The sequence below is a fragment of the Colletotrichum karsti genome (genome assembly GCF_011947395.1).
Source record: "Colletotrichum karsti strain CkLH20 chromosome Unknown Scaffold20, whole genome shotgun sequence".
Lineage (NCBI taxonomy): Eukaryota > Fungi > Ascomycota > Sordariomycetes > Glomerellales > Glomerellaceae > Colletotrichum > Colletotrichum karsti.
The window spans coordinates 66,003-93,196 of NW_024065920.1; the positions used below are offsets into that span (position 1 = coordinate 66,003).

General features: G+C 54.6%; 10 protein-coding genes across 10 annotated transcripts; 7 read left to right on the top strand and 3 right to left on the bottom strand.

Annotated features, from left to right (window-relative positions):
- Window positions 1–47: 47 nt before the first annotated feature.
- CkaCkLH20_06623 (Spc7 kinetochore protein) lies at window positions 48–4,780 on the bottom strand (the record flags this gene model as incomplete). Its single annotated transcript, XM_038889340.1, has 3 exons — window positions 48–709; window positions 763–4,519; window positions 4,568–4,780. 3 exons carry the CDS (start codon window positions 4,778–4,780, stop codon window positions 48–50), a joined length of 4,632 nt encoding a protein of 1,543 aa, XP_038745152.1.
- Window positions 4,781–5,301: 521 nt separating this feature from the next.
- CkaCkLH20_06624 (40s ribosomal protein s11) lies at window positions 5,302–6,102 on the top strand (the record flags this gene model as incomplete). Its single annotated transcript, XM_038889341.1, has 3 exons — window positions 5,302–5,479; window positions 5,716–5,954; window positions 6,034–6,102. The coding sequence occupies 3 exons, from the start codon at window positions 5,302–5,304 to the stop codon at window positions 6,100–6,102; spliced, it is 486 nt and encodes a 161-aa protein (XP_038745153.1).
- Window positions 6,103–6,769: 667 nt separating this feature from the next.
- Window positions 6,770–7,938, top strand: CkaCkLH20_06625 (uncharacterized protein; the record flags this gene model as incomplete). Its single annotated transcript, XM_038889342.1, has 2 exons — window positions 6,770–7,417; window positions 7,510–7,938. The coding sequence occupies 2 exons, from the start codon at window positions 6,770–6,772 to the stop codon at window positions 7,936–7,938; spliced, it is 1,077 nt and encodes a 358-aa protein (XP_038745154.1).
- Window positions 7,939–11,162: 3,224 nt separating this feature from the next.
- On the bottom strand, window positions 11,163–13,879 carry CkaCkLH20_06626 (AT hook domain-containing protein; the record flags this gene model as incomplete). The annotated part of the gene is made up of 6 exons (XM_038889343.1): window positions 11,163–11,402; window positions 11,459–11,629; window positions 11,679–13,053; window positions 13,109–13,148; window positions 13,202–13,217; window positions 13,781–13,879. 6 exons carry the CDS (start codon window positions 13,877–13,879, stop codon window positions 11,163–11,165), a joined length of 1,941 nt encoding a protein of 646 aa, XP_038745155.1.
- A 411-nt stretch (window positions 13,880–14,290) lies between these two features.
- CkaCkLH20_06627 (uncharacterized protein) lies at window positions 14,291–15,451 on the top strand (the record flags this gene model as incomplete). Its single annotated transcript, XM_038889344.1, has 2 exons — window positions 14,291–14,894; window positions 14,952–15,451. 2 exons carry the CDS (start codon window positions 14,291–14,293, stop codon window positions 15,449–15,451), a joined length of 1,104 nt encoding a protein of 367 aa, XP_038745156.1.
- Window positions 15,452–16,175: 724 nt separating this feature from the next.
- On the top strand, window positions 16,176–17,345 carry CkaCkLH20_06628 (uncharacterized protein; the record flags this gene model as incomplete). Its single annotated transcript, XM_038889345.1, has 2 exons — window positions 16,176–16,803; window positions 16,885–17,345. 2 exons carry the CDS (start codon window positions 16,176–16,178, stop codon window positions 17,343–17,345), a joined length of 1,089 nt encoding a protein of 362 aa, XP_038745157.1.
- An 860-nt stretch (window positions 17,346–18,205) lies between these two features.
- On the top strand, window positions 18,206–19,360 carry CkaCkLH20_06629 (uncharacterized protein; the record flags this gene model as incomplete). Its single annotated transcript, XM_038889346.1, has 3 exons — window positions 18,206–18,747; window positions 18,806–18,840; window positions 18,906–19,360. 3 exons carry the CDS (start codon window positions 18,206–18,208, stop codon window positions 19,358–19,360), a joined length of 1,032 nt encoding a protein of 343 aa, XP_038745158.1.
- Window positions 19,361–21,448: 2,088 nt separating this feature from the next.
- Window positions 21,449–22,724, top strand: CkaCkLH20_06630 (uncharacterized protein; the record flags this gene model as incomplete). Its single annotated transcript, XM_038889347.1, has 2 exons — window positions 21,449–21,954; window positions 22,145–22,724. The coding sequence occupies 2 exons, from the start codon at window positions 21,449–21,451 to the stop codon at window positions 22,722–22,724; spliced, it is 1,086 nt and encodes a 361-aa protein (XP_038745159.1).
- An 803-nt stretch (window positions 22,725–23,527) lies between these two features.
- On the bottom strand, window positions 23,528–24,731 carry CkaCkLH20_06631 (ER lumen protein retaining receptor; the record flags this gene model as incomplete). Its single annotated transcript, XM_038889348.1, has 3 exons — window positions 23,528–24,181; window positions 24,250–24,518; window positions 24,578–24,731. 3 exons carry the CDS (start codon window positions 24,729–24,731, stop codon window positions 23,528–23,530), a joined length of 1,077 nt encoding a protein of 358 aa, XP_038745160.1.
- A 1,840-nt stretch (window positions 24,732–26,571) lies between these two features.
- On the top strand, window positions 26,572–27,081 carry CkaCkLH20_06632 (uncharacterized protein; the record flags this gene model as incomplete). Its single annotated transcript, XM_038889349.1, has 1 exon — window positions 26,572–27,081. The coding sequence occupies one exon, from the start codon at window positions 26,572–26,574 to the stop codon at window positions 27,079–27,081; it is 510 nt and encodes a 169-aa protein (XP_038745161.1).
- Between the last annotated feature and the right edge of the window lie 113 nt (window positions 27,082–27,194).

The following is a 27,194-nucleotide window of genomic DNA, read 5'->3' on the forward strand; positions in this document are numbered from 1 at the left end:
CTCTCCCTCATCACTCATTACAAAGCAATACTAGCAATGCGCAACGACTACTGCTTCCGCCCCCGCGCCAAGAGTCTCTCGTGAAGGTTCACCACCACATCGCTCCACGACGGACCACCCTCGTCCTGGGAGAGAGCCTTGTCGCCTAAGTGAGTTGTCAAGAACTCGGCAATCTTGGCAGTGTTGAAGTGCTCTCCGTACACAACCGCAGCTTCGTAATGAAGCGAAAACTCAATGCCGTCAGGCTTGCTTGCACCGCGGATCTCGAGGGCAATGTCAACCTTGGTCTCCAACGGCGCCATGAGAATGATTGACCTCACGGCGATAGACGAGTCCGAGGTTCTGGTGACGGTGGTTGGGAACGTGATGTTGAGCTGCCGGACATGGTTTGACGTGGAATTAGCCTTGTCCCATGCAGCGCGGATCATGTGGAGGAGGTCCGCAATTTTAGTGCGGCTCTGCGGCAGGGCACGAATGTGATCCCTGATGCACTGCAGGAAAAACTCCTTCTCCGCCGTCACCGGGATAGGGTGGTTGGCACGGTTGTCGGCGATGTACCACAGGTCAATCCGCGAGTTCTTCTTCTTGGGTTGGAAGGATGAAATGTCGAAGACCAGCTCAATCTCGCGACGATATGTCATTGAGATCTGGCTGCCAGAAACTCCAGTGACAGCCCAGCCGTGCTGCTTCTCGAGGGCATCCACTCGGCCTGCATACTTGTTAGTATAGTCCAGAGGACCATGGATCAGAGGAAAGACTTACTCTTGAGGGCGCTGATTTCGCTTGTTGACCACCCACGGCATTCCTCGCGAATCTTCTCTGCCTCCTTGATATCCTCGTGACACTGCTGCTTCTCACGCGTCAACTCCTCGACACCATGCTCGGCGTCCTCAAGCTGCTGTCGAAGCTCAGCGATGCGCGCAGTCTTCTCCTGCACGTCATTTTCAACCTCAACCAAGTCGGATCTGGCAGCCTCGAGTTCTTCCGGGTCGCAGTCGGCGAGCTCCTCAGCAGCAGCCTGGAGGTGACCGTGCTCCTGCTCCAGCTCAGTGTAGCGCGCCACAATCGCAGGAAGAACGGAAGAGAGAAGCTTTTGTTGCTGCGAAAGAACTTTCTCATCTGCCGTCATGCCTTCGGCCATCCTGATAAGCCCCTCCCTCAGACCCTCCTGGAGCTTCATGCGCCAGTCGTACCACTGGGCCTTGCTCTCGAGACGGGCGTGAGTCTTGCCGTTCTTGAACTGGTTATCGAGAAGATTTTTGAAGTCCGGGGATGCGGACATGTACTCTCGGAAGAGGGGCGGGTTTTCTTCGAAAGTTTCAGACTCTATCTCGCGAACGACCCTCCGACCCTCAGAAATGTACTTCTTGAGCTCGCGGCAGGAATGTTGGAACAGTTCTAGCATCGGCACCGTGCAGGCTCCAGCGACGACGCAGCGCTCCAGAGACATGTCCTCTTTGCCTCCCATATCCTTGAACATATCAGGTGCTTGAGTGTGACGTCTCTTCGTGGTTGTCAGCTCCATAAACCTAATTGATGTCATGTTGAGGAAGTCTTGGAGGTGAATCCGCTCCTCCGGCTGACCATCCATAAGTTCCGCTTCATCGCGGGCGGGCGAGCCATCGAGGTTAATCGGATGAGATACAGTATCCTCCTCGACATCTCTGAAGCGGCCCTGGGACTGGGGAGACTTGGCCTTGCTTCCACCCTTAAGCGGCGACTCGGAATGAGTAGGGGTGGACTTGGGCACCGTATCTTCCTCCAAGAATCGTTGGGACGACCGAGTCAACCTCCGGCCGGTTGTCTCTGCCATGCTCGGGGGCTGTTGGAGCTTGACATTCTTGACAGGACTACCTTGGTGGCCTTTGAGTCTCTTGACACCGTCGTTGTCTTCGCGATCTTCCTCGTCATCGAGCTCAGCGGGACGCTTACCAAGCAGACCCTTTGCACTTCCGACGTGGAGACTCTTGCGACCTTGCATGCGCTTTTTCTTGGGGCTCAAGCTGTCAATCATGTCTCTCAGGCTGAGTGTGGCATCCTTCTCGTTGTCGCCATCTGCCTCGCGCTCAAGAATTTTGCGACCGTTTTCTTTGTCTTCTTCATCCTGCCGATCCTGGTCGATTTCAATCTCGATAACCTTTGGGTCGCCGAAAGTGACTCCGCGAGATTTCCCAGGCACGAACTCTTGGGCTGCATCCCCTAGAGACCCTCTTCGATCCAGAAGAGCAGCGACACGGGGTGAGCCCAGGCCAGGTTTGTCCGCACCAATGCCAGAGTGTCTGCGAGGCTGAGGTGTGAGGACAACTGTAGGTGTCCTAGCGCCAGTCGCGGGATTGTGCTGGAAAATATCCAAACGATTGGGCGTCTTTTCAGCAGAGGGCGTGGTAGTCTTCCTTACGGGGGACTGAGGAGTAGCTTTCGGTGGGGACGGTGATCTCGCTGGCGACTTGGGAGGGCGACCTCGCTTTCTTGAGGATTGCGGCGTCTTGACAGGCGAGCTGTCTAGTGGAGTAGAGGCAACTTTAGGCGCGGCCACAGACTTTGCCGGGCTAGGGGTTCTGGCGCTCCTGACGCTGCGAACGGGACTCTTTGAAGGGCTTCTAGCGGGAGATTCGGCGATATTACCAGCGCGGTGCATGCTGTTGCGCAGACCCTTGCCTTGGAAAGGGTTGAAGCCAGGGCTACTGCCAATATCGGACCCAGTAGACGCATTCTTCTTGACCGACGCAGCCAGCTTCTTTGCAGGTGACGCAGGCTTGACTGACATCGTCTTCGAGGGCGTATCAGGCTTGTCCACTTCCTCCTCCATAAGCTTCTTGGCCGCGATTCTGGAATCGGGAGATTGCGGTGGTCTCATGATTCCCCCGACAGCAGTGGTCATGTCCATACCCATGGTAACATCCTCAGCATCAGACGCCTGGGCAGTGGGTAGGATTTGACCAACACCGACAGTCATATCCATGCCCATTGTCGGCTCGTCTTGCTCCGGCAACTCGGTGACATCGCCAAGGATTTTACCAACACCAACGGTCATATCCATGCCTCTTGTGGCATCTTCCTCTTCCATAGATCTGTCTGGCGAAGACATAATTCGACCAAGACCAACAGTCATGTCCATGCCCATGGTAGCATCACCGTGGATGGTCTTGTCCGCCGCGGGAAGGATGCGTCCCATGCCGACGGTCATGTCCATATCCATTGTCGATTCCTCCATGACAGAATCATCGCGAGCAGTCATCGTCCTACGACGCTTCTGCGTTGTGTTTCTCTTGACTTGAGAAGGCAGAAGGCCGCCGATAGCGGTGGTGAACTCCATCGACATATCCTCGTCTTCGTTCTCATCGAAAAGGGTGTCGTTGGGATTTTGTTTGTGGATGCCACCGACAGCAGTGGTGAAGTCCATGGTTTGGTCCTCTTGATTTGACTCGGACTGTTGCGAATTGACTCGAGAAAGAATGCCGCCAATGGCACGAGTAACGTCCATAGACATGTCTTCGTTGGGGTCAGGGACACTTTGCGAGGTCTTATCCTTGAGAATGCCTCCGACCGCAGAAGTCATGTCCATGTCCATGTCCATACCATCATCGTCATCCTCTTCTTCCTCGGGAGCACTATTTCGTGAAGGAGGTGGGAGCGGGACGTTCTCCCGATCTTGAGCTGCCTCGTCGCTTGGCTTCTTCTTGATCCATCCGAAAGAAGGGATGATTTCTTCCTCCTCTTCCTCGTCGTCGGATCCCAGTCGTTGTGTCCCTGCTTGGCGTGCAGCCATCCGAAGCGCCTCATCTAATGTGTCGTTCTCGTCGTCTGTGCCGACTGTGCGACCAGACATGACCGAGGCGCCGGTGACCTCATGCTCGTCGATCGTCATCATTGTACCTTCGTCGTCCGAGTCACTGTTAGAGTCTGAGTCGACTTCCTCATCGGCATCCATCTCCTCGACTGCATCAGCCGGCTCAGAGTCTGAACTGAAACCGGATGCCGTAGTGTTATCCTCGTGGTCGGAGAACTCCATGAGGTTGGCGGTCGAGCTACGCCTGCGTTTCTTCTGATGCAGCTCTCTCTGGTTCTCTGGCGACTGTGGGACAACTTCCTCTTCTTGCTCTTGCGGCGTGGAAGGCCGGTCAGACCCCTGTGCATTTCCGCGGGATGCACGTCGCGTCGAGTCTGTTGATCCTGTCGAGTCTTGATTGAATTCGACCTCGTGGAACGTGTGCAATGTCGCCTCAGCGGCAAACGATACTCTGCGGTTGGCAAGAGATTTGCGCCTGGCATCGCGACGCTCGCGCTCCTCTCGCTCTCTGGCTGCGGCCTGCTGCTCTTCCTCCGTGCGCAGGGCAATCTTAGACCCAGAGGACCCGGGGAGGTCGCTGTTGGTGGTGTTCGTAGGGGTGCTGGCCCGGGACGGTCCCAGGTCGATAAGGTCTGCGTTGCGCTTGCGGAAGGTCGGGATCTCGGGCAGGAGCGGCATCGTAGGCTTCAGAATCGATCGTGGTGGGGGTCGCGAAGGCACAGCGAGTGACTGCGACGGTTAGCTGGGCGTGCACAGCACCAAAACGAGCATTCTTACTGCTCTGCGGTTGCCACTCGCATTCTTGAGGGCATCAAGGCCGCCCGGGCCGATACTCTTGCTTCGTGATTTCTTACGACTCTCGGCAAGCGTACTGCCCACGTCTATCGTCGCATTCTCCTTGTCGGTTCCTTTCCTCGACGACGTCGGCGCTCCGATGGACTTGCGCGTCCGCCGCGTGGCAGGCATGGTCGCGTCGCCGAATGAAGCCATCTTGAATGTCGGTTTGGCGGATGACTGTGAGGCTTCAGATGGCAGGGCTAGACGTGCACATGTCACGTCTTTTAAGAGGAACGCGAATGTAGTGGCGTGAATGTCCAAGTGCCAAAGTCCCTTAACACTGCACTGCAGAAGAGCGGGTGGTGGGCTGCATGGGTCACTGTTTACTTTCGAATAGGCCTCTCATTGGCCGAAAAGGAATGATGTCAACAAGCCCGATTAGTGCTGGGCCAACCACTTTCCCGAAGATTTTCGACCTCTCCAGCCACAGTCAACATGCAGTCGTGGCTGACGGGAGGGACTCTAAAAAAGAGTGGAGTCCGCAGCTAAAGGTAGGTAAGCGAGGAAAGGGCAGTCGGGCACGGACCATTTTCCGCCGCGCACATTCTAGGGCTTGCAAAACTGAACGATTTTCTACGCTCCATCCCGCATACTTTGACAAAGTGCTCGACAACGACGCTCCTAACCCAACAGCACCCCACGCCCAGTCGACCCGACCGCATCACGACCTCAAGATGGCTACCGAGTTGACCGTCCAGTCCGAGAGGGCTTTCCAGAAGCAGAAGGGTATCTTCCTTAACCAGAAGGTCAAGGCCAAGTCTGCCCGCCCCGGCAAGTCTGGTCGCAGATGGTACAAGGACGTCGGTCTGGGTTTCCGCACCCCCAAGACTGCCATTGAGGGCAGCTACATCGGTACGTTTGCGAGCGAGAACGAATGATACTGCTGGAGGATTCGGGCACACGCGACGGCGCGACCAGTCTTGGATACGAAATTTGGCGACACTCGAGAGGAAATTTGCGAAGTGTGTTGGGGGTCTCGAGGGAAAGAGGAGGGGGGGACTTTTCGGGATACGACAAACGACACCACGCGTTGATTGCGCACACGACACACCGGAAAGCATGAATGCTAACGTTATGCCGTTTAACAGACAAGAAGTGCCCCTTCACCGGCCAGGTCTCTATCCGCGGCCGTATCCTCACCGGCACCGTCGTTTCCACCAAGATGCACCGCACTCTCATCATCCGCCGCGAATACCTCCACTACATCCCCAAGTACGCCCGTTACGAGAAGCGCCACAAGAACCTCGCCGCCCACGTTTCCCCCGCTTTCCGTGTCGAGGAGGGTGACCAGGTCACCGTTGGCCAGTGCAGACCTCTGAGCAAGACTGTATGTTGCGACGAACCCCCCAACGAGCTCTCGACGTGAAGAGGAGCTTGAGAAACGGTCACTAACACGGCTCCCCCAGGTCCGCTTCAACGTCCTGCGTGTCCTTCCCCGCACTGGCAAGGCTGTCAAGAAGTTCAGCAAGTTCTAAATCGGCTCATTGGCATTTACGGCGTGACTGCGGTGTGGGTTCTTCATTACATACCGGATGGGAGGTCATCGGGAAAACTGCACATCACAATGATTGTGTTATAGTTGCAGAATCAAGACCAAAATGAATTCGATCAGCCAAAGCTTCGGTTGTGAACTAGAGGTTCTTTTACTCTGGCTGTCTTGGGCACACACTTACGATGGGCTTGTGATTTTTGCGGGAACGGAAAACTGCGATGCGCCTCAGGTCGGATGAACGAAAAAAATGATTAGGTATTGGACGTGTAACTGTCTTCCACATGTGACTCGTGCATTGGTGACGGTGTAAGTCGACATGGTCAGAAACCATATTCCTCTTCACCCTTTAGCTCGGGAGCCAAAAGACTGAGGTTTCTGTGTTTGGTCAACAATCTCTGGGAATTGAACAATTGGTCTGAATGGAACTCCACGATATTGAAGACTGCTGCCGATCACCATCGCCAGACTCAATCAGGTGACATTTCAACATTTACGATATTGCTATAGCTTTTTCACCCTGCCCAAAAGGCTGGCAAATAAGATTCGATGAATTTGCGTTTCAACGACAGTGCAAATGACAGTGCGTCAAAGACTTTGACACATGTCTGCCCTGTCTTTCTGAGCATCTGATTGGATCACGCACTCCCACCTTGGAAATTCTCAAGAAGCTTCAGTTTGCGACAGCCCTCCGAGCACCGCTAGCTCCCAGCCAGACGTCTCGTAACCCCCGACGATCCCTCTCCTCCTCGGAGGCCGAATCTTACACGATGGGCTGGTTCGACGGCTGGTTCAGCTCCAACACCTCCTCCTCCGACCCCCTCAAATCCCTCGACCCCAAGCTCCGCGAATTCCTCGAGCGCGAGTCGCCTGTCAAAGTACAGCAAGCCGCCGTCCAAGAAGCCGAACAAGCCTTCGCAGCCGCCAAGGCAGCAGCAGAATCAGCACAAGCACAAGCACAAATATCCGCACAAACACAATCATCACAGAATGCGGACCCTTCAAGGCCAAAAGTGCCCAAGGAGAGCCTCTTCCAGGACGGCAGGTACGCGCACCTGTGGAAGACATACCGCCCGTACGCCGAGGTCGAGGCCGAGAGCAAGACGGACCACGAGAAGCTGATGGACGTGCTGGACGGGTACAAGCAGCGCAAGCACAGCATCGGGCGCGCGGCGCTCGAGAACTGCGCGCTGCAGCAGGAGGAGTGGGTGAACTGCATGAAGAGCGGCGCGTGGGAGGACAGGATGCAGATGTGCAGGCACCAGGTGCAGAGGTTCGAGAGGTGCTATACGATGCAGACGGTATGTTTTTACGTCTCTGATCCCTCGGGGGGCTTGGTGGATTCGGGCTTTACAAAAGGCAGTTTTACTGACGGGACACCTCGCGCACACAGAGATTCCTGAAGGCGTTGGGCTACCAGTCCTCCTTCGGCCGCCCGGAGCAGGTGGAAGAAAACATCCAGATGCACGCCGACACGCTCTACCAGCGCATGCTCGAACAAGAAAAGGCGATCGAGGCGGCCAAGGCGGAGGGCCTTCCCCTGCCCAAGCTGGACCTCTCGATACCCGCGGCGTCCGAGACGGCCGCGATCCAGCCCCGGCCGGACCTGGAGAAGTCGTGGAGGGAGAAGCTGGAGCAGCTGCCGGAGGAGGAGCGGCCGGCCGAGGAGGCGGCGCTGCGGGCGGACCTGCAGGCCAAGGCCGAGGTGGCCAAGAACGTGCAGAAGCTGTGGGACGAGCAGGAGAAGGAGAAGCAGCAGCGCAAGGCGGAGGGCAAGGCCACCGTCATGGACAAGATCTCGGGGGCGTTTGGAGGAAAGTAGAGTCGATCAGATACTCGAGGCCGTGGAGGGTGTTGGTGATGGTGTGATGCGGACGCCGCTTGCTCGGATGGGGCGAGAAGCTGGTGTAATTGTACATCCACGAGGCGATTGGCAACTCAGCCTGCAACTGTCGGAATGCGACGAAGCAGGCGGGTGATTATGTCTGTAGACTATCGTGTACTTCTAGAAGAGCATCTCGAAATGCACAAAAAGACCCATTGAAGGCCACCGGTGTTAAGTTGCCATTATCATCGTCGGTGATGTCGTCCTTCATGCAAAGTGCTCCTGGCCATTAATCCATCGACTGAATTATCTACCATCCCATTCCTAATCCATCTAATTTTCCGTCGTCTACGAACGATTGGTCACCGCAATTGAAAATTCTCTGAAGTCAATCATGTTCATAGCAGGACTATTAAAGATCACGATCAACTCTCGCAGCACATGAAGAGTGTGACCTCATCAATCCAACACAGCCGAGAACGAAACACCACACGAACCCCATAATTCCCTCAGCAGGGGCAACGTAGCCAACTCAACCGCTCCCTCCAAAAATTCATCCCATCTCAACTTTGCCCCTCCAGAAAAAAGGCAAGGGACGGGGATATTCGCAAACACCAGACCAACTCAACTCAAGGATTCAGCTCCCGGTTTTGCCAGGAAGCATCACGGCAATTGGATCAACAGCGCGTGGGATGGGAAGAAGTACGTATGCAGAGTTCGCGTTTCGCCCGAATCAGCGAGCGGCGCGGGTAGCGGGAACGTAAAACCTAGGTTAGCTAGGCCCAGAACCAGCCGCCGGCTAGATAGGAAAATGCCTCGTCTTCACGAGCTGATGAGAGAGAGAGGGTAAGGATTGGACGACAACTTTCGCATGAAAGACGGGCGCTTTACTATTTAGATACTCATTGTAAAACCCATTATTTATCCTGATTAGTCATGCCCCAAGCGACATGATGCCATATAACGATAGCAGCAAGGTGAATTTGAACTAACAACTCGATAGACGAATGAATCAAAGTTTTCATGGCGTACCCTCAAGGTGATGGGTTTGACTCCCGCTTTGGTCGTTTTATTCGGCATGAAAGACGGGCGCGGATGGCTCGACGGAAGGGCTTGGAAAACTTTCCGTCCCTGCTTCTTCACTGGCGAGCGAACTCGAGAGAAGTCTGATCGCCAGGCGGGATGACGAAGAGCGGTCTGTCTTATCTTGCTTGCCCACCCCCCTGAGCTGCAGAGATGATACAGGAGGTTAATGGGTTGGACTGGACAGGGTGCCAGTAGCCCGAGCTCGGGTGGCCTCCCACCTGGCGAAGGACTGCCCGTCTGGCCTGGAACTTCTGCAGCGCGCCCTTCAGCCCTCCCGCCGCCCAGAGCACCACTGCACGCCAAGCTTTGCGGGTAGATCTCTTGGCAGGCTCTTGGCAGTCCAGGGACAGCCAAAGCTCGCTTGGAAAACACCAAGACATTTGACGACATGCATTGCAAACGTACATTCGAAAACACACAAAGATCGATGATGTTTTGTTCAATATTTGTAAATATTTTTGTATGTTATGTAACCCGTAAATCACTCATTCCTCCAACAGGAGTGTATCGCCAAACGCCATCGGGGTTTGTGAACTAGAGACAGGTGGTATGTGGGTAATCGTAGTCGTCTCAGTCATGCTTCCCCCTCATCCTTCCGTGAGGTTCCTTCTTGTAAAGTCGTCTAGCAGCAAGACTCCTCGCAGCCGCAGAGACCGCAGCAGATCTCGCAGCCAGCCTCCTCACCACCACGAAGGCTCATCTCGGGCTGGGGCTCGGCGGACTGTTGATACCAATGTCAGTCATCGATCTCGATAGATGAGTGAGAGAAGGAAGTGCTTACGGGCTGCTGAGTGACGATGCCGTTGTCAGAGGGGACCTCCATGGGGGCCTGCTGCTGGGGAGCCTCGGGAGCGGGCATTTTGATGATAGTTTGGAGATGGAGATGTGGTAGAGAAAGAGTGGCGATAGGTGAGACCTCGAAAGGAAGCTTGTGGATAGGAATAAAAGACTGGTAGTTGAGTTAAGCAACAGGAAGTCTGGAGAAGGGAGAGGAGGACGTCCCCTTCGCACTTATGTACTCGTCCACACCCCATTCACAAGGCACAACAAAAACAACAACCAACCTCTGCCTTTCTCTCCCCTTCCGTTCATCGAACAACCCCCCATGCTAAGCTGAAGCAGAATGAAAGCTATCGGTGGCCGAGGATCCCTAACTCTGCCTCGCCCACGCCCCCTTCTTTCGCGTTCCCTCCACTTTCCCTCCCGTAAAAATCAACTGACACCCACGAGTGCCCCCTTCGTCGGAAGTAAAACGGCAACCAGGCGCCCAATCACGAACCTCAAGCAGAGGCTTAACCCAGTTTTGCCTGTCCATTCGGGGTCTAGGGTAGGGGAAAGGAAGGGGGGGCGTGTAAGGCGGTGCCGTGGGTTGGGAACTTTGATGACGGACCTGGGGCCAGGGCCACCGTCCAAGTGCCGTACTTCCGGATGAGAATTCAAGAACCACTCGCGCAGCGGCACACATGTCATGACACGGGCGACGCGACAGCGGGCGGGAACAACGATCGCCTACCTTAGCAGGTGGTGGAAGTTGCCGGCGACCGCCACATGCGGAGAGTGGGCACCTTTAACACCTCACGGACGCCATGACACGGCCACCCCGACGACTCATGTCCAGGGTTGAAGGGACGAAAAACAATCCGAGGTCGAGGTGGACTGCGCCTCGAATGAGGCTAGTGACGTCAAAAGAGAACCATACCGAAGACGGCAAATGGACAAAAATAGAGGTGGCTTTCAGAATTTGGAAATGAAGAGCCCAGAACGACCTCGACCTCGACCTGGCCTTGAAATCGATGAGAGGGGACAATTCGTGTTGAAATGATGTGCAATGATATGCTACTTTATTACTGCGTAGTTTTCCCTCTTTCGGGACGCGAGGACTGGCGACGGCCAAATAAGGTTCGCACCATGTTGCGTAGTAAGCGCTGCCACCCGCGCTCGGCCAGCAGGTTTTCTGATCAAAATAATCCTCAATTGGAGGAGCCGATTGCCGAAATCCATGGGTATCCCCAGCCAAACCACCCGTCAAACCCCAAACACCAAATCCATACGTGAACATTTGACACCCGCACCACGCTTAACATCAGACATGACGTTGATGGGGCCTAGTCTCGCCCCTTTTGCCCCGGATTCTGCTATCTGTTTTCCAACGCCACTGCGGCGCGTTCGAGGAATGCATTGAAGTCCTTGATCTGTTTGAAGGTTCCCCCTGTATCGCTTTTTGTGCAGGCCTGGTCCGTGATTCTGGATATCATTAACTCTAGGTTGGCCAACTCCGCCGTCTTCTTCTCAGCTGGGCCGAGCTCTGGCGCCGCACGACCTCGCTCTACAGCCAGATCGATGTCGTGCATCTGCGAAGATAAGCTCAATTGGCTCTGTGGACACCCGTTAGCTGCAAGGCTGAGATAGCTTGTCTTGTTTGGGTGCTTACCAGAGCTTCTTCTTTTATCTTGTCGTGCTTAATTCTGATAGCATCCTTCCGGATCGCCACTTGCTCCCGTTCGCTACGAATTCTCATTATCTCATCCCTGAGCGTTGTCCGCTCTTTTTGAACACTACGTAGTCGCTGGCGCAAGCTGTGTTGTGTGTCGAGCAGAACAGCCTAGATTGGATCAGTGATGGCAATCAAGCGTGAGGAAATCACCACCTACCTGATGGAGGAATCGATCTCGCAATTCGTCGCGGAAAGACCTCAAAGCCTGCGCCTGCATCTGCAATTCTCGTTTGGAGGCCCTGTCCTCCGCATTTATAACGCCTTCCTTGAAAACCTGCAAGGCTTCCTGGATGCTTTCATCGCACACGGCTGCCAAAACATCGACAGTGGTTACTCCGCCGACCTTTGCAAACGGTATATCCAAAGTGGATTCGCCATCGTCGTGGCCTTCAATAGCCTGCTTCTTCGTAAAACGTTGCACAGGAATAGTCCACTTCTCGTCGCCCCCGGGAGCGTCAGAAGCCGTTTTGGTTTTGCGCTTTCGGGCAGCTTTGGGTGCAGCGGCTTTTGCTGTAGAGCTTCCTTTTGGCCGTCCTTGTCTTTGTTTCGCTGGACTCGCTTTCGATTGTTTCTTTCGTCTCTTTGGAGATGGGTCTTCTTGTTCTTCGTCCGCAATGGTCGAGTCTGGCTCGGTAGATGGCCCTCGTGGGCTCCTGCGGGGTCTCTTCCGCCCCAGTTGTTGGGCCGCTTCTCTCGCATCAATCTCCTCAGCCACACTCTCGTCATGATCTTGGCTAGGCTCCTGCTCCTCCTGCTCATCTCGCTCCACAAATGATTGCGGCTCTGCTTCTGCCTCTGCTGCCGACTCGTCTGGTCGAGTGGAGCGCGACGACAACTCTGGGGATATTATGCGGTCGTCAGACTTTTCTGCTGCCTCGGTTGACAGGTCTTGGGCATTTTCGGTTGCAGATATGGCGGAATTGCGACTTCCACGGCTGCTTGTTGTTGATCTGCGCGTGTTGATTGTGGTCCTCCGAACTTTACGCTCCAATGGCGATGATATAGGCACCGTCTCGGTCGCGTTCTCGTCTGGGGAGAGCGCTTGTTGCAATCTGGCACTTGAGGCAAGAGCGCTGCTTGTAATCGTGCGACGTCGACCACTTCCTGGTGCGTCCGCAGGGCTTTCCTCCACCTCGGAGTTGTCTGCGATGGACCTCCTCTGTACCGGTGACACCGGCGGTGCATTTGCGAGAGGCCTAGATGGCGGCAATGACTCAACAGAGTCTGGCTGGTCCTCCTCCGTGACTGCATTTGGGTCTGTCTGTTCCTCCACGATAGGTTGAGCAGATTCGGTGGATGATCCTTCCTGCAGCTCGGAATGGTCCGGCTTGCTGGCTTGGCTCGCACTGCCGGGCGGCGGCAGTAATGTCCGGGCTGCATCTGTGTCCAACTTTCGCCTCTTCGCAGATGTGTTCGGTGTGGGCGTCGTTCGGGGCGGTGGCACCTCGGGGCTGGTTTGGGTGTCGATTTCGCTTGACAGGTCATCTCCTGCCAGGTCCAATTGGAACGAGACGTCTTCGATCTGACCGTGGCTGCGACTTGTCAATCTCCATTCTGGCGAAAAGCCATAGCCAGGTCAAGACTTACCCAGCACCGCGCATGCGCTGCTGCATGCGATCCGCCCGAGCTATAGGAAATCAGCAACTATTTAGCGGGGTTCACGTTGAATCGCGCACTTACATTCCATGCTGGCGGTCTAGATTGGTAATGAAGGAGCGGGAAAGCCGCGGATATGTGTCGGAGAAATTGTGCGATTCATCAGAGACGAGACCGACGTCGTAAGATTGTTGTTATCGGGATGAAGCCTTGAAGCTGGAATCAAGATACTTTGGGCAGGGTGGAGGGGGCGCGTCCTTGCTGCACTTTCAAGACGTGACGCGCACTGGCAGTTTACATTGGAACCCCTGCATGTTGGTCCGTGCATTCACAAGGGTCTTAGTTAGGTAAGGAAGCCCGAATCGACATCACCCCAGTCATCAAACCACAACTTCACTTGAGCAACCTCCAAAAATTGAAAGCCAATTGAATGGAGATGTCAAAGTCTCTTTCCCTATTTAATTTTTGCTTTTCTCATGGACTTGATCTTGCTCTTGCCCGCAGCACCAACGTACTGAATTGCTATCACAACTCACTTCCCACAGAAACAACAATCACTAACAACTCCTTCACCAATCCAACTATTTTCAGTGATACTCCCGAGGCATCCAACATACCAGCACCTCTTACTTCGATGCAGCTTTAATCATTGAGGCCTCTCACCTTCATCCCACTCTCAAAGTGGGACTTCCTCTTTACAACCGAGATACCATCCCCGCAATCCGAGTGAGATCGCTCACCTGGGTCATAAAGATTCGACATATTTCGCTCGATTTCACCCGACTTGATCAAGCTCACTTCGTTCCGGAACTTACAAGAACTCTTAGCTACTGCCTTTCTCAAGTCACTTCACTACGCAAACTTTAGCGCTGAAGCTGCGTTCACTCATCCTGCTTCACGCAGCCTTTCAGCAGAAGTTGGCTCAACCACTCAACAGTTCCTATCGGACTCGCCGCGAACAGGTTACTTCTTTCCCCTACGAGAGAACTTTCTTTCCTCATCAGATACAAGCTTTTCATATACACAAAATTGGTTTTCGCTTTCGACTTCACTTTCTCCACTTACTCACTTTCAGAACCCAGGTTGCCTCCACTCACCCATCTCACACACTCTACAGTCACACAATCCCATCACTTTACTGAACTTTCGCAGAGTTCACCGTCACTACCAACCATGTCAACACCCGTCGAGACCCACACCGCCGACACGGCCGCCAAAGAGATGATCAAGGAGGTCGAGCTTCAGCTTCATCCCGAATGGGATACTATCCTTATGGTCAGCGACGAGAAGGTTCGGAAGAAGTTATACGTCTCGTCGCACTTTCTTCGAGTCACATCTCCGTACTTCAAACTGCTTCTGACGTCTAGTTTCAGGGAAGGAACCCAAGTTCAGAACGGCGAACGCCCGATCATCCCGCTGGAGGATGACTGCCCCGAAGCAATGGAAATCATACTCTCCCTTCTTCACTACCGAGTACACTCCAGCCCAGTCCATCTTACGCCCGAGAAGCTTGCGAAGGTCGCCATGTGCTGCGACAAGTACGGCTGCGTCGGTCCGCTGCAGGCATGGATCGGCCAGTGGCTGAATGAGCAGCCCAACTGCAAGAAGGCCACACCCATCGAAGCCGGCTATTTGTTGGTATCCCTCCGAATGTTCGGCCATGAGAGCGAGTTCCAGCGGATGTTGAAGAAGACCATAATGACTCTTCCCCTTGACTTCGACTTCGACGAATGGACTGAGAACTCGGTCATCTCGCAGCTGGATGAGAGAATCATTGGTATCTACATTTATTCACGCATAATCGCTTGGATCTTAGAGCTAACTTTCTTCTCAGAACACATCTCAGAACACATTGCCGAGGCGTCTAAGAGCGTTCGCGGCGTCATCGAAAGAACGATCGTGAGCCTCGCCGACCAGGCACGCGTCAGTCTGATGCACAGAGGACGCTGTCTACATTGTCTCAAGGCCACCAATTCGAGAGTGCGGAACAAGTGTTCCGAACCTGAGTGCGCTGGCTGCAATGACGTTCTGATTCCCATGTTCTGCAGTCCAGAGCAACGCACGACGGAGTTCATCATGATGCTGATGAAGAACTCCCTGTGGCCTCCCAGCAAGATTCCCGTGACGTGGTCCCTCAAGACACTCGAGTCTCACCTACAGAAGCTCCAGGAGATGAACGTTCACGGCTGCAACCAAGAGCAGAACTGCCCGTTGAGACAGAACCTAGACGGCCTGCATGCGGCCACGACCGCCATCTTCCAGCAAGCACAAGTCGACTTCCAGCCCCGTGTCGAGACTGCGGTTGCTGTGAAGCCGGAACCCGAGGAATCTTGAGGGGCTGACGCAGGGCGTGCCCAGAGACATGGGGAGCTTGTGTGTGATAGAAGGGAATCGGAGTTTTTTTGACATTTCAGGAATCTTTCATCGTTTCAGGGCTCTAGATATGAAAAGTACCTGCGACATGGGGGCATAGCATTCACGGAGCGATTTCGGGCGAGTTGAGTCGATACCATAGCATCAACATGGCACCACAGCGTTTGCAAATCAATAAGTTTGGAATTTCACGTTATTTTTGGTCGCCGAACGGACCAGATGGTGCTTCTGGCAACTTTAATGCAGGTACTCATCTGGGTTAGAAAGTCCCAATGGTTATTCTCGACTCTGACAGCTGCCTTCCTGGACAATCCAGCAGGCTCCCAACAGATTTCGAAAAAGGCAACGGCAAGGTATTGACTCGCCGTTTGCAACCCGATCAAAAAGTTATGACATGCCACCTCTTTTCGGGTCCGTTTGTCGGCGTAGGCTTTTGACAGAGGACCAAACGTTCTCCGTGCATTGATCTAGATGCCTGACCACCTTTCCTGCTTCTAACCGCGAGTTCTCGTCTGCTCCTCTTTGTTCTCTGATCCCCATACCATTCTTGCAAATTCCAACTCGGATCTGGCTGTGTATTTAAATTTAATCTAGTCCAGGTCTCTAACTCTCCGACCACCCATCTCGTTTGTTTCTCCTCACACAAACCTCAGTCTACGAGTCCCACCGCCCGGACTACGCAACAATGTCGATGAGCTACGCTGCAGTCGCCAAGACGCCTCCAGACCCCCGTGTGGTCACGGAGACGATGCTGGACGCTGCAGAGCTGGAGGATTTCAGCCCGCACATCGACAGCAACAAACTCCTCATCGGCCTCTACGACTCCGACAATGAACTTTTCAAGAGGTGGTACCACGTCTTGTCCCCGGTATTGGAGGTGGCATCTCCAGTGATGGCCAACTTGATCAGGACGCAGTCCAACACGGTCGGCGAGCACCGGGTTCTCGTTGTCGAAGGCGTGGTGTCAGAGGCCCTCGATTGCATCTTCTCCGTTCTGCACCATTGGAACATCATCGCATACAAGTCTCTCGAGATCGACCAAATCGTCAGTGTTGCCGGATGTAGCTCCAAACTTGGCTTCAACAAAGCCCTCAGTTCGTGGGTCTACCGCTGGTACGAGCCGCACATTGCACAGATTGCTTGTGGCAACCACATCAAGCCCGACACCCTCGGCCCCCTCTTGGAAAGCGCCAAAGACTTCGAAGCACCCGAACAGTTCTCCAAAGTTTGGATGGAAGCTGTCCGGAAGCTTTCCCCTGCCGATTTCACTCCAGCAATGCACGATAAACCTCTAGTACCGGAGGGTATGAAAGGTATGCCCTGATCGTTTGGTTTTCTTGGTTTTCTTCTTCTCTTTCTTCCAAATTCAGATTTACTAACATCATATCTCACAGACGCACTTTCCATCGACGTGGCTGCGTTGCTCACTCGGATGACGGACGATATCTCAAACCTCGATGGCCCACTGCAGATTGGTCGTACGCAGTTTGCCACTCGTTTCTACCGTTGCCCAGATTGCGGCAGACGACAAAATACATCATCTTGCAGCAACTGCTGTATTCCCTTCGATGACCAAGATGTCAGCAACTGCAACAAGCAGTCTCGCATCGCTGATTTCTTCAACATCTTCATGAAGGCAGGAATGTGGCCGCCCTCCGTACCACGTCAGAAGTTCTCCGCTAACCAGCTCGCCCAACACGTCTACGTGCTCAACGAATACCTTGAGCACAGTTGCACCGGCGAGCATAGCTGTCCTTTGCGATTCCATATCACAGGTCTTTCCCAGAGACTGAACCGCACGCTCAAGCAGGTACCTGAGCCAAACTTGAAGGCTTCGGGCTTTTTTCAGGGGTAATTTACGGGCAATGGGGGGGAATTGATACTAGGGAGATGATGGATCGGGCAGAGTGTTCATGTGTTGTGTTAGAGAGACTAGACATTCCCCGATCCTGCGGCTCGGTAGTAACATTCGGCCACCAGCCAAGCTCATCGACATCGAATAGTGTCTCTATCGGAATACGTCGAAGGTGACAACAGAGAGATAGCAGTGATAGTGACAGAAACACTAGGAATGTAGAAGCTCGACAAAAGAGCGGTTTTCACTCGTCTTATTGGCAAATTTAGCAACAAAGATGATTCGATATCAACAGCGCCAAGATGCTGAAGTGACGCAAGACTCGAGGGGATTCGAAAGCATCAAACACTCGTTCTACAACTGCGCCGACTCATTGTACTGTATAGATACTCCTTCATTGGTCCCTGCTCATCTGAGATTGGTCGGGGACGCTTTCTAATAGCTGCAATGTCAGTCGACTCCCAGGGATTCATTCATTCGGGCTGCCTCAAAGGTATTGGTGTCACCACTACGACTTTTCAACTCATCTCACCTTCGAACAACGCAGCCTTGGAAGTTGCAGGAAGAATGGGAAACGAGAACGTATATTCAGTGGCAGACGTTGATGGACTGTGCCGTCAATACTTCCGCATTCGAATACGTCTTCTTCCTGTACATCATCAAGGCTTTCGCTTCTTGCTCCTCCTTCCGCCTAGGAGTTATCATGCCCTTGTTCCCTCCATCCCTTGAACGTCCCTGTCTTCATATTCTAGCCTTGCCCTCATTTTACAAAAGCTCAGTCAAGTTCCCTTTCGGTCGACCCATCACTCTCATCTGTCTCAGCCTGTACTCATTGTTTATCAACAACATCCGCCTTCATTATGCACGAGAACGTTGACAACATGAGAACGCGCGTGATGTCCTTCCGAATCGAGGAGAACAAGGCCATCGAGGGCATTGCTCGGGGCGCGACGCTACTGCCCACGCTCCAAAGCGCGAGCCCGGAAGTGATGTCTGAGTACGGCTCCCTCATCATCGGGCTTCGAGAGAACGACTCGCAGTCCGTGAACACAATCCGCGTGTCACGCCCGGTCCTCGAAAAGGCTTCCGTGAAATTCAGCTGCATGATGCAGTTCGCTGCACCGCAGAAGGACGGCCGTCGCTACATGGTCCTCGACCTCTTGGATCCCCACGCCGGTCGATGCATGTTCGCGGCTCTGCACCGCGTGAACTGCGGAGAACCCGAAGCCAAAACCATCCTCGGAGTCGCGCAATACACCGTGACTTTCGATTTCAAGAAGGCGCTTGCACCGTTGCTCTCTGGCTGGTGCGAGCAGCAGCTCAAACGGCTGGCGCCGGGTCCCTGGCGCGATGACCACACTTTGTTTGTTGTTGACGGCCGCCCAACACTTACAGGACACGCGTCTGTTCTCCAAGTTGGTGGAGCTTGCCAACTTGAAGCCCGAGGGCCCCGTGATCAGGAGACTTGATATCGAATCGTCAGCGATATACAAGGGTACGTATCAGTCACCGCATCGTTCTTGTTGCCTGTCCAAGCTTACTGACAAGTCAATATCAAAGGCAACATCCGACTCCTGTCGCAAATGTTTACCATCAATATCGGCAACGCCGCGAGCTCCATTCCGGATACACTGGAGACTCACAAGTCGTTTTCAACCAACAGCTTCTATTGCCGGGTCTGCGTCAAGTGTGGCCAGGACATGCCCTCAGAGCCCGACATGTGCACCGCGCAATCTCGCGCAAAGTTTTGTATGCGTATATTCGAGAGTATCAAGATCATCCCTCTTTCTGAACTCGTGAGTATATTCATGGCAGACCAGATCGTCAAGGCATATTCTGAGTTGAGCGAGAGAGTCGAGCATGAGTGCTCCGGCGGTGATGCTTGCCCCTTGCGACTTCACTTTGCTGCTCTACCCGAGAAACTGGACACCATCGCCAAGACTTCTGAGAAACAACTGCAGGTTGAGCTGTTGAAGCGTTACTCCGAATATGAGGGGCGCGTCATCGTATTCTAGAGACGACTAGTCTTCTGATGCGTGGGAGGGATCTCTGGGACCAGCAACAAAGTATTTGATTTTTGACTTCGCTCGATAGACTGTTAGAGAATTTTACACAATCCCTTCAGCCACCATTGTGAAAGCTTAGCTGCATAAGCCACCTACCACCAAGACATGTCGTCAAATTTACCTCATGGCATGGGACCTCACTTACCAGCGTGTGTTGCTGTTAAGCTCCCTCAACCGGCGAGACCACGTGACATGCCTCGGAATTCATTTCGCGAGCGTCCTCGACAGAATCACTCGATAATCCACACCGAACCCGACAATGCCCTTGGAGACGGCGGGTGAATCCGCCCTCGTCCGTGGAGAGCAGAGAGAGACGTTCGAACTTCGGCCCTATCAACGTCAAAAAGCCCACAATGCCTCCGAGATGACAGGCCATTTCCGTTACATCCCGTTGATCGGGTACGCCGGATTTTGGCCGACAGATTCCGCGTGACCGCTCCGCAGATTTGCTGCACGTTGAACAGGTCTTATCGACAAAGAGCGACAGCAGTTCGAAATCTGGGAGGAAAGTCTCAAATGAGGCAGACGACGTTGACAAATATCTTCGTTCGCTCTGTCGAAAAAGCAACTCGCCCGACATCCGAGTTTCCAGACAAACACCAACAACGCCCGCTCCCCCGGAGAAGCAATCACTCGCCTACGGTAGCGACAGCGACCGCGACTGCGACCCCCATGAAATTGAAAACCAAACAGCTCAGGCGGACCGTCGCGTGGAGAGCCAACTCCACATTTCCCCCGAGTGGAAGCCCGGACGAACTCCCCTTTTCACGCAAGGCGGGAGGATGATCGATTGCAGACGACCGGGGACCGCTCGCTATCGTGATCCCTGCCAAAGAGGTCGGTTCCAAATGCCGAAAAAAGACCAAGACCAGAAAGCGACTCTCGCCAGCCAGTGCTAACACTTGCTTTTTCCAAACCCCCCCTACAACGCATGAAATCTTGTCTTGTCAATGGTCCGAAGAGCTGCCGGGTCGCTGAACAGCACACCAACATGAACACTAACACACGGCAGCAGCAACAGCACGCAAAACACACCCAACGCACACACGATGGAGCGCCCGCACCACTCGCATATCCCTGGATTTCCTTGGTTTTAAATTTGGATCTCTACGAATTGCTACGTCGTGCCCCCCAACCCGCCAAGCTCAAGGACGCCATTTCGCATGCTCACGAGAGTGCTCCATCCATGACACCGGTTCCACCACTATATCGGCTACAGCCACATCTCAAAAATCACCATCAGCGGTGCAGAACAGGGTCAACAGGCTTCAAGTGAAGCTTCCCGCCTATCCCCGCCCCCCTGGTCCGGGGAACGCCCGAAGTCTTAATCCCAGCGTTTCCAACTTTGCAAAATGGCAAAATAGACAGCTTCCCATTCGGAATTGGGCATTTCTCTCAGCCGCCGCCTGCCTGCCGCCTGCTCCTACCTTCGGACACCTTGAAGAACGAGAAGGAAGAACCCCGAGTGGACCGACCTTAAACGCACCAGTCAAGGCACTATCGTCATTTTGAGCGATACGAAAGCAACAGAGGGCAATCTCAACCAACCGAGAGAGAGCGAGCAGCAGACGTCCAACAACGCCAAGCCAAGCATTACAGCACCTCACCCTCTGCTTTTTCGCGTCTCCACGTTGGGTTGCATCCCCTTAGTGTTCCTCGTTAAGCTGCTACCCACGCACGACTGCCGGCCCAGCTCGCCCCGCGTGCTGTCTTTTCTCCCATCTTTCGCTGTCATTCAGTCGTCTTTTAATTTCCAGGCCGTACAACCTCCTTTCCGTGTGTTTCTTACTTGGCCGTCGGGGATTCCTTCCGACCACACATATTCTTTCTCTCTCCTTTTTTCCTTCCCGAGCCGACGGAAGGAGGAAGGCTGCAGTGGCGGCCTGCTTGTTTCGTCGAATCCTGACGCCTGGGGACCTGCATATGCTCTGACTTGGCGCAACGAGACAACAACCAGAAGGGGGTTTAGAGGGGCAAACAGCGAGGGACGAGCCAACTCATTCTTTATCGACAACCGCGCAGGTGGCATACCCGAAAATGGAGATGGAGGAAGAGAAACACAAGTTCATCATCCCGGTCCACGAAAGGCGGCAACCCGGGACCGTCACAGTCGACCCGGCGCAGACGCAGACGCAATACGCCACAACATCACCGGCCCCCGAGGCGCCCAGGATACAACACATCGACAACTCATATCCCCAGGCAGCACACCTCCGACAAGACGTCCCCGATGCTTCGCCGCCGTATCCCGAATCCCGCAGGATCAGCACCGAGAACGCGCCGGTCCTCCCGATAGCGCACACATATGCTCCAGCGGTACCGGCGGCAGTGGCGTCCGCGCCGTCGGCCAGCAGCAGCGGCGGCGGCGGCGGCGCCATGGCGGGCTGGATGCGGAAACTAGAGAACGCCGGGCAGGTCGAGGGGGAGCCGCGCAAGACGATCCTCGGTCTGACCATCTTCCGCTTCTGGGCGGCTGTCGCCCTGGGCATCATCATCGTCGGCGTCGCCATCGCCGTCGGCCTGGGGCTGGGTTTGGCTAACCGGTACGTCTGAACCCGTAATCTGAACGGGCTTCATTCTTTATATCTACTTCTTCTTTCTCCAATCCTCCCCTCCCCAGACCGGAACGAAAAGAGAAAAGACCGCTTCGTACGTTTCTCTATCTCCCTCTTTCCCCCCTAAAGAAACCATCCCAGCCAGCAGCCCTGGCTGACGCGAAACGATCGCCTCCAGCACCACGAGGACCACCACGAGGACGATAGACGGGTATCCGTCGACAGTGACACAGATCCTCGGCGTGCCCTCCCCGGCCCCGTTGAACCCGTACTGCTACGACGGCAGCAACCCCTCCCGCTACTCCAACAAGAGCATCACGCCCTACGACGCCTCGGGCTCCCCGATCCGCTTCAACAACGACCAGGTCATGTCCTTCGACGTCCTCTGCAACACCTTCTGGCCACAGCGCCAGGGCATCAACCCGGGCGTTCGCGACATCCTCGTCATGACCGTCCCCGACATGCTCTCGTGCATGACGCTCTGCGCGCAGTACAACCAGGGCTACAGCGACGCCGTCGGCGATGATGTCTACGTCGGCGGCGGCATCTGCGTCGGCGTCGCGCTGATCAAGGGCACCGGCCAGTTCTGCTACCTCAAGAACGCCACCGGCATCAACGACACCACCGCCGCCGGTGGGTTCCGGGTCGACTCCGCCGTGCTCGTGGGCGACTGGGCCAACTTGACCAGCGTCGAACAGACGCTTGCCTTTGGCGGCAACATCGAGGTTGGGTCCAACGCGACGACCACGGCTGGTTGAGTGCTGGCGGCGCGTGATGTGTACTATGTGTGTGTGCATATATTGGGATTTTTCAGTGGCGGACTCTACGCCCGGCGTCACGGACGGATTTAGGATCAGCGCGTAGTGAGGAAGCGTTGTGCTGAAAAGGCTACGTCGCGTCCACCTCGCTTCTTATCTGTAAGGGGCCGGCAAGCTGCTGCGAGGAGGACGCAGTCGGCACTTAATATCCCGGCTAAACAAGCAAACGATAGGGCTGTCCGGGCAGCCGCACGAATGGGTATGACGGCGGTCTACTTCGAGTTAACATGTGCGGCATACATACGTACAGAGATACCCTTTGGTAGTTAGACCCCCAGCGTCGGTATGACAGGTCGTCTAGGACCGTCAGATACATGTTTATACAGTAGGGCTCTACGCAGCAACACGAGCGGCAGCACAGGCAACGGCCGTAGGTGTAGATTCAAAGATTCAGAAACATTGAGATTCAACTTGAGGAACTGGCTGTATTGAACATCATAACTTACAGTCCCTTATAACTTGCGTGAAAAAAAAGGAGAAAACATGTCCAATCCTCGCTCGAGAGGTCATCCCATTTCGTACCTCTTGTAACAAATCGTCAAACCATGTCTCGCTGAGAAGACGCCTCTTGCATGCTGAGCAGATCCATTCCATCCATTCTGCTCGTGGTGTATTCCGCTCGAATGGACGACGTGATGACTTATTTCATCCCAAATACGTTGCAAGTAAGGACCAAGCACAAAGAGAATGACCACAGGAGAGGCGGAGTACCACCAAGTCAAGACAACGCCGTAGGTCAGAATCTAAGTGTCACGCCACTCCTGGCCGTTCTGGATACCATTGGGCGCACCGCTGCTCCCGGAGGCCTTATTCGTGTCGTCCTCATCGTCATCATCGAGCACCCGGGCAAGCTCATCGGGATCCTGCATCTTGGCATCGGGGTCCAGCTCCTCGTCCCGGCGCTGGTTGTCGCGGTCGGTATCGAGAACGCCCTCGTCGGCGCTGACAGAGATACCCCTTGCGCCCCATTTCGGACGGCTGCCGCCGCGGCGGGGAGCGCCGTCGTCGCCGAGAGCAGGGGCGCTCTCCTCGTCTTCCGAATGGGTGTCGAAGCGCTTGCCGAAGATGCGGTTGAGGAGCCAGCTGCGGCGCATGTCGTCGGCGTCGACGATGCCACCGTTGCGGAGCTTGACGCGCTGGCGGGTGTAGTAGACCCAGGCGAAATCAATGTAGAGGGCGGTCTGGACGATGCCGAAGATGACGGAGACGGTGTTGGGAGCCTTGTCGTTCATGTCGAGCTCGCGGGTGATCCATCCGATGAGGTAGAGGGCGCGGTAGGAGCCGAGGGTGACGAGGTAGAAGGAGTCGATGACGGTAGGGACGGTGGTCTGGCGGAGGAGCAGGAGCTGAGGGAGGACGCAGACGGATTCGAGGATTTGGGAGAAGTCCCAGAGCCACTGGGCAGGAGGATCTGTCAGCTGATTCTTGTTCGTTGAACGGCATGTAGGCGCGCGCTTTGACTTACCACTCTGAAGCCCCAGAACTTCTCGAAGATGAGCATGGTGAAGGGCGAGAGGAGGAGGGAGCCGCCGAGGGCGCCGGCGCCGACCTTCCAGGAGATCTCACGCTCCCTGGATCGGGGGTACGCCCACTGCATTATGGCGATAATGTAGATGGACGACATTATGTAGAATATCTTGAACATGAAGTTCCATGCCGATTGCTCGGCGAATAAATCGAGGTATCGCGTGCAGAAGACGAGGGCGTATAACCCTTGCGTGATGAGGGAGACACCTGCGCACGCGTGCGTTAGCTGTGGTTCAAACTTCGTGGCTTCAATGTAGTATGCATACCCTCAGCGCTTCTGTTGCGATGTATCGCAAGCATCAAGATGACCTTGGAAAGGAGATGGGAGACATCTCCCAGCAATCGGAAAACCTGCCAATCCGTCAGCTTCTGGCGCGAGGCCCTCGACGGTTCTCGACAACTCACGTTCCACGCAGTCATGGTGCCGTACGGTGGGAAGTCGAGCTTCCGCTAGTCTGATGGCTGATCGTCTGGGTGTTTTGATCTGGATTGGATAGCTTCGGAAACTGCGGGTTGCGCACGACAAGAAGCAAACGGCGGGACGGGACGGGAGGGAAGACGCCGGCGCCGTTTCACATCACACGGATCGGACGTCTTCAGGATATCGATGATGCAGCGGAAGAATCGGGCGGACGTTGCGTGCGTACGGGATTGTTGGGAAGCTTAGATGGAGGGGAAGGGAGGGGACGAAGCTACGAATACGGGTAAGGTATGCGGCTTGCGGCTGTAGGTTGGTTGACAAGTTCCAGATGCCTCGCGCGGTTCTAGGTTCATTCAGCTACCTTGCTTGGGCAGGTAATTAATGCGCTCCCCTCAGAGGCAGGAGAGCTGCCCAGCTGGCCTTATCAGCTCGAGCCTGTGCCTTATCCGTGCTGGCGAAAGGTGACGACAGCCTGGCCCCCCAGCCACGTTGCACCGCTTGCCGGCGCTGTGATTGGGCCGATGATGCAGGGTCGCTTATGTAACCCCACTGCGGCCGATTAGCGTATCCTGTCCTGCGGAATCCGAAGTCTCAGAGTAACACGAGATTCGTCACTCTTTACTGGGTTTCTGTTAGGCAAACAGTTTTTGAACCGAGCAATCTCACAAGAGAGAGAGAGAGAGAGAAAAAATAGCCAGAGGTATAGCAACTGAGAAGAAAGAGTCAATAGCAGACATAAGATGCAGCCGTCAGCGATTAAGAAGATGCCCCGCCGCTATGATAGCTCCCTTAGCGGGGAGTGAGTGGGTTCCCTGCTGCGCGGATTGCGAAGACCATGCCATTTCAAGGAATGCGAGCTCAGAACGGGCAGAATGCCATTCGTGAGTTATTTAACAGTGTTTTCTACTTCACCGGGACCAATTTTGCTTATCGAAGTGTTCAAAGTTCTTGGGAGAATCGGCGGCAGACATTGTCGTCCGTTGTTCGCGTCTTCTCTTGCACCAGGATCCTCCACCACAGCAGCGTACGTACCACCACTAAATAATTTCGCAACCGCCCCTCAATTGATGTTGAAATGACCGAGAAGTCTTCTTCGACGCGCGGCTATTCACCATACACGGGACATTTGCATCGTCATCTGGCGTCCTTATCCACCGCGAATTGCCAACAGGCAGCCATCTGTGTCAGAAGCCATTCTCAGAGACTTCGTAGTTGGTCTGGCGCAGGCGGGCGTCTGCCTCCGCAAGGTATTCATTCAGACGATTTGAACGAATTTGCAGGGTTCTTTCTGGTACTGAAGAAATTGGAGATTGACGTTACCGCATGCTTGGGCCGCCAAAGTAGCGGCAGCGGCAGCGTCAATCTGGCAGATTGGAGTTTCATTGCAGCTCTCCCGCCTCTTCGCTGACGGCTCGGCGCTTGAGGTGGGCCCTCCTTCGCTTCCTTCCGGAGGGCCCAGACCGGCGACCGGCCTAGAGGAGACGCCGCCCGTTGAGCGCCGCGCCGGTGGAAGCGCTAACGTTATCCGTAAGGTCCGGTAGTATTTAAGATCGGAGGCACTACGAACAAGGTCCCGATCTTGAGCTTGGCAACGGTTTTCCTGGCCAGCATAAAGAACGGGAAAATCAAGGCCCAGCACCACGATACCTCTGCGGCCACGATCGGTAAGCACCTTAGGTATGCACCTTCCCGTAAGCAAGCCGAAATTAGGCAGCCAAAACCAAGACACAATTTTCTGCCGACTTTGTTTCTGCTAGGAGTCCGGCTCAAGGGCGACTTACTTGTAGGACTTTGCGTCTTTTTTCTCTCAATCACAGTCCAAACAACTCAAGCTCCAACATGGCATGCGTCACCAGAAGCTTAGCCCTCTCCGGCCAATTCGTCATCAGCTGCGGCACCGTAACCATCGACGTCAACAGATCGAAGGTCCTCCTCATCCGTGACCGCCCAACGGGCGAGTGCATGCTCCCCAAAGGCCGCAAGGATATTGGCGAATCTCTCGAGGAAGCAGCAGAGCGAGAGACGTTTGAGGAAACCGGGATCAGAGCCAGGCTCACTGCGATGCACATGTCGACCCTAGCCACTGGCGACAGCCGGCGTCCCATCACAGAGCCCATCGCCGTATCTCAGCGTGTCACAGACGGCGTTCTCAAGATTATTTTCTGGTACATCGCCACGGCAGACTCCATGACTCCTCCGGTCGAGGGAACCCAGCAGGAGAATGAAGATTTCGACACTGTCTGGATTGATTTCGGTGGTATTAACAATACTATCACCTTCGACGATGACAAGAGTATCGCTCATCAGGCCATCGCCATGGTTACTGGGTCACAACGAAACGACGTGTGAACGCCGTCCGCACTAGCACGGTCGTCAAACGAGTTCATCAGACACTTTCGTCCATCCAGCAAAACAGACTTCTGTCCCGAATTGCTCGGTCTAGATGATCTCATCTCCCGCCG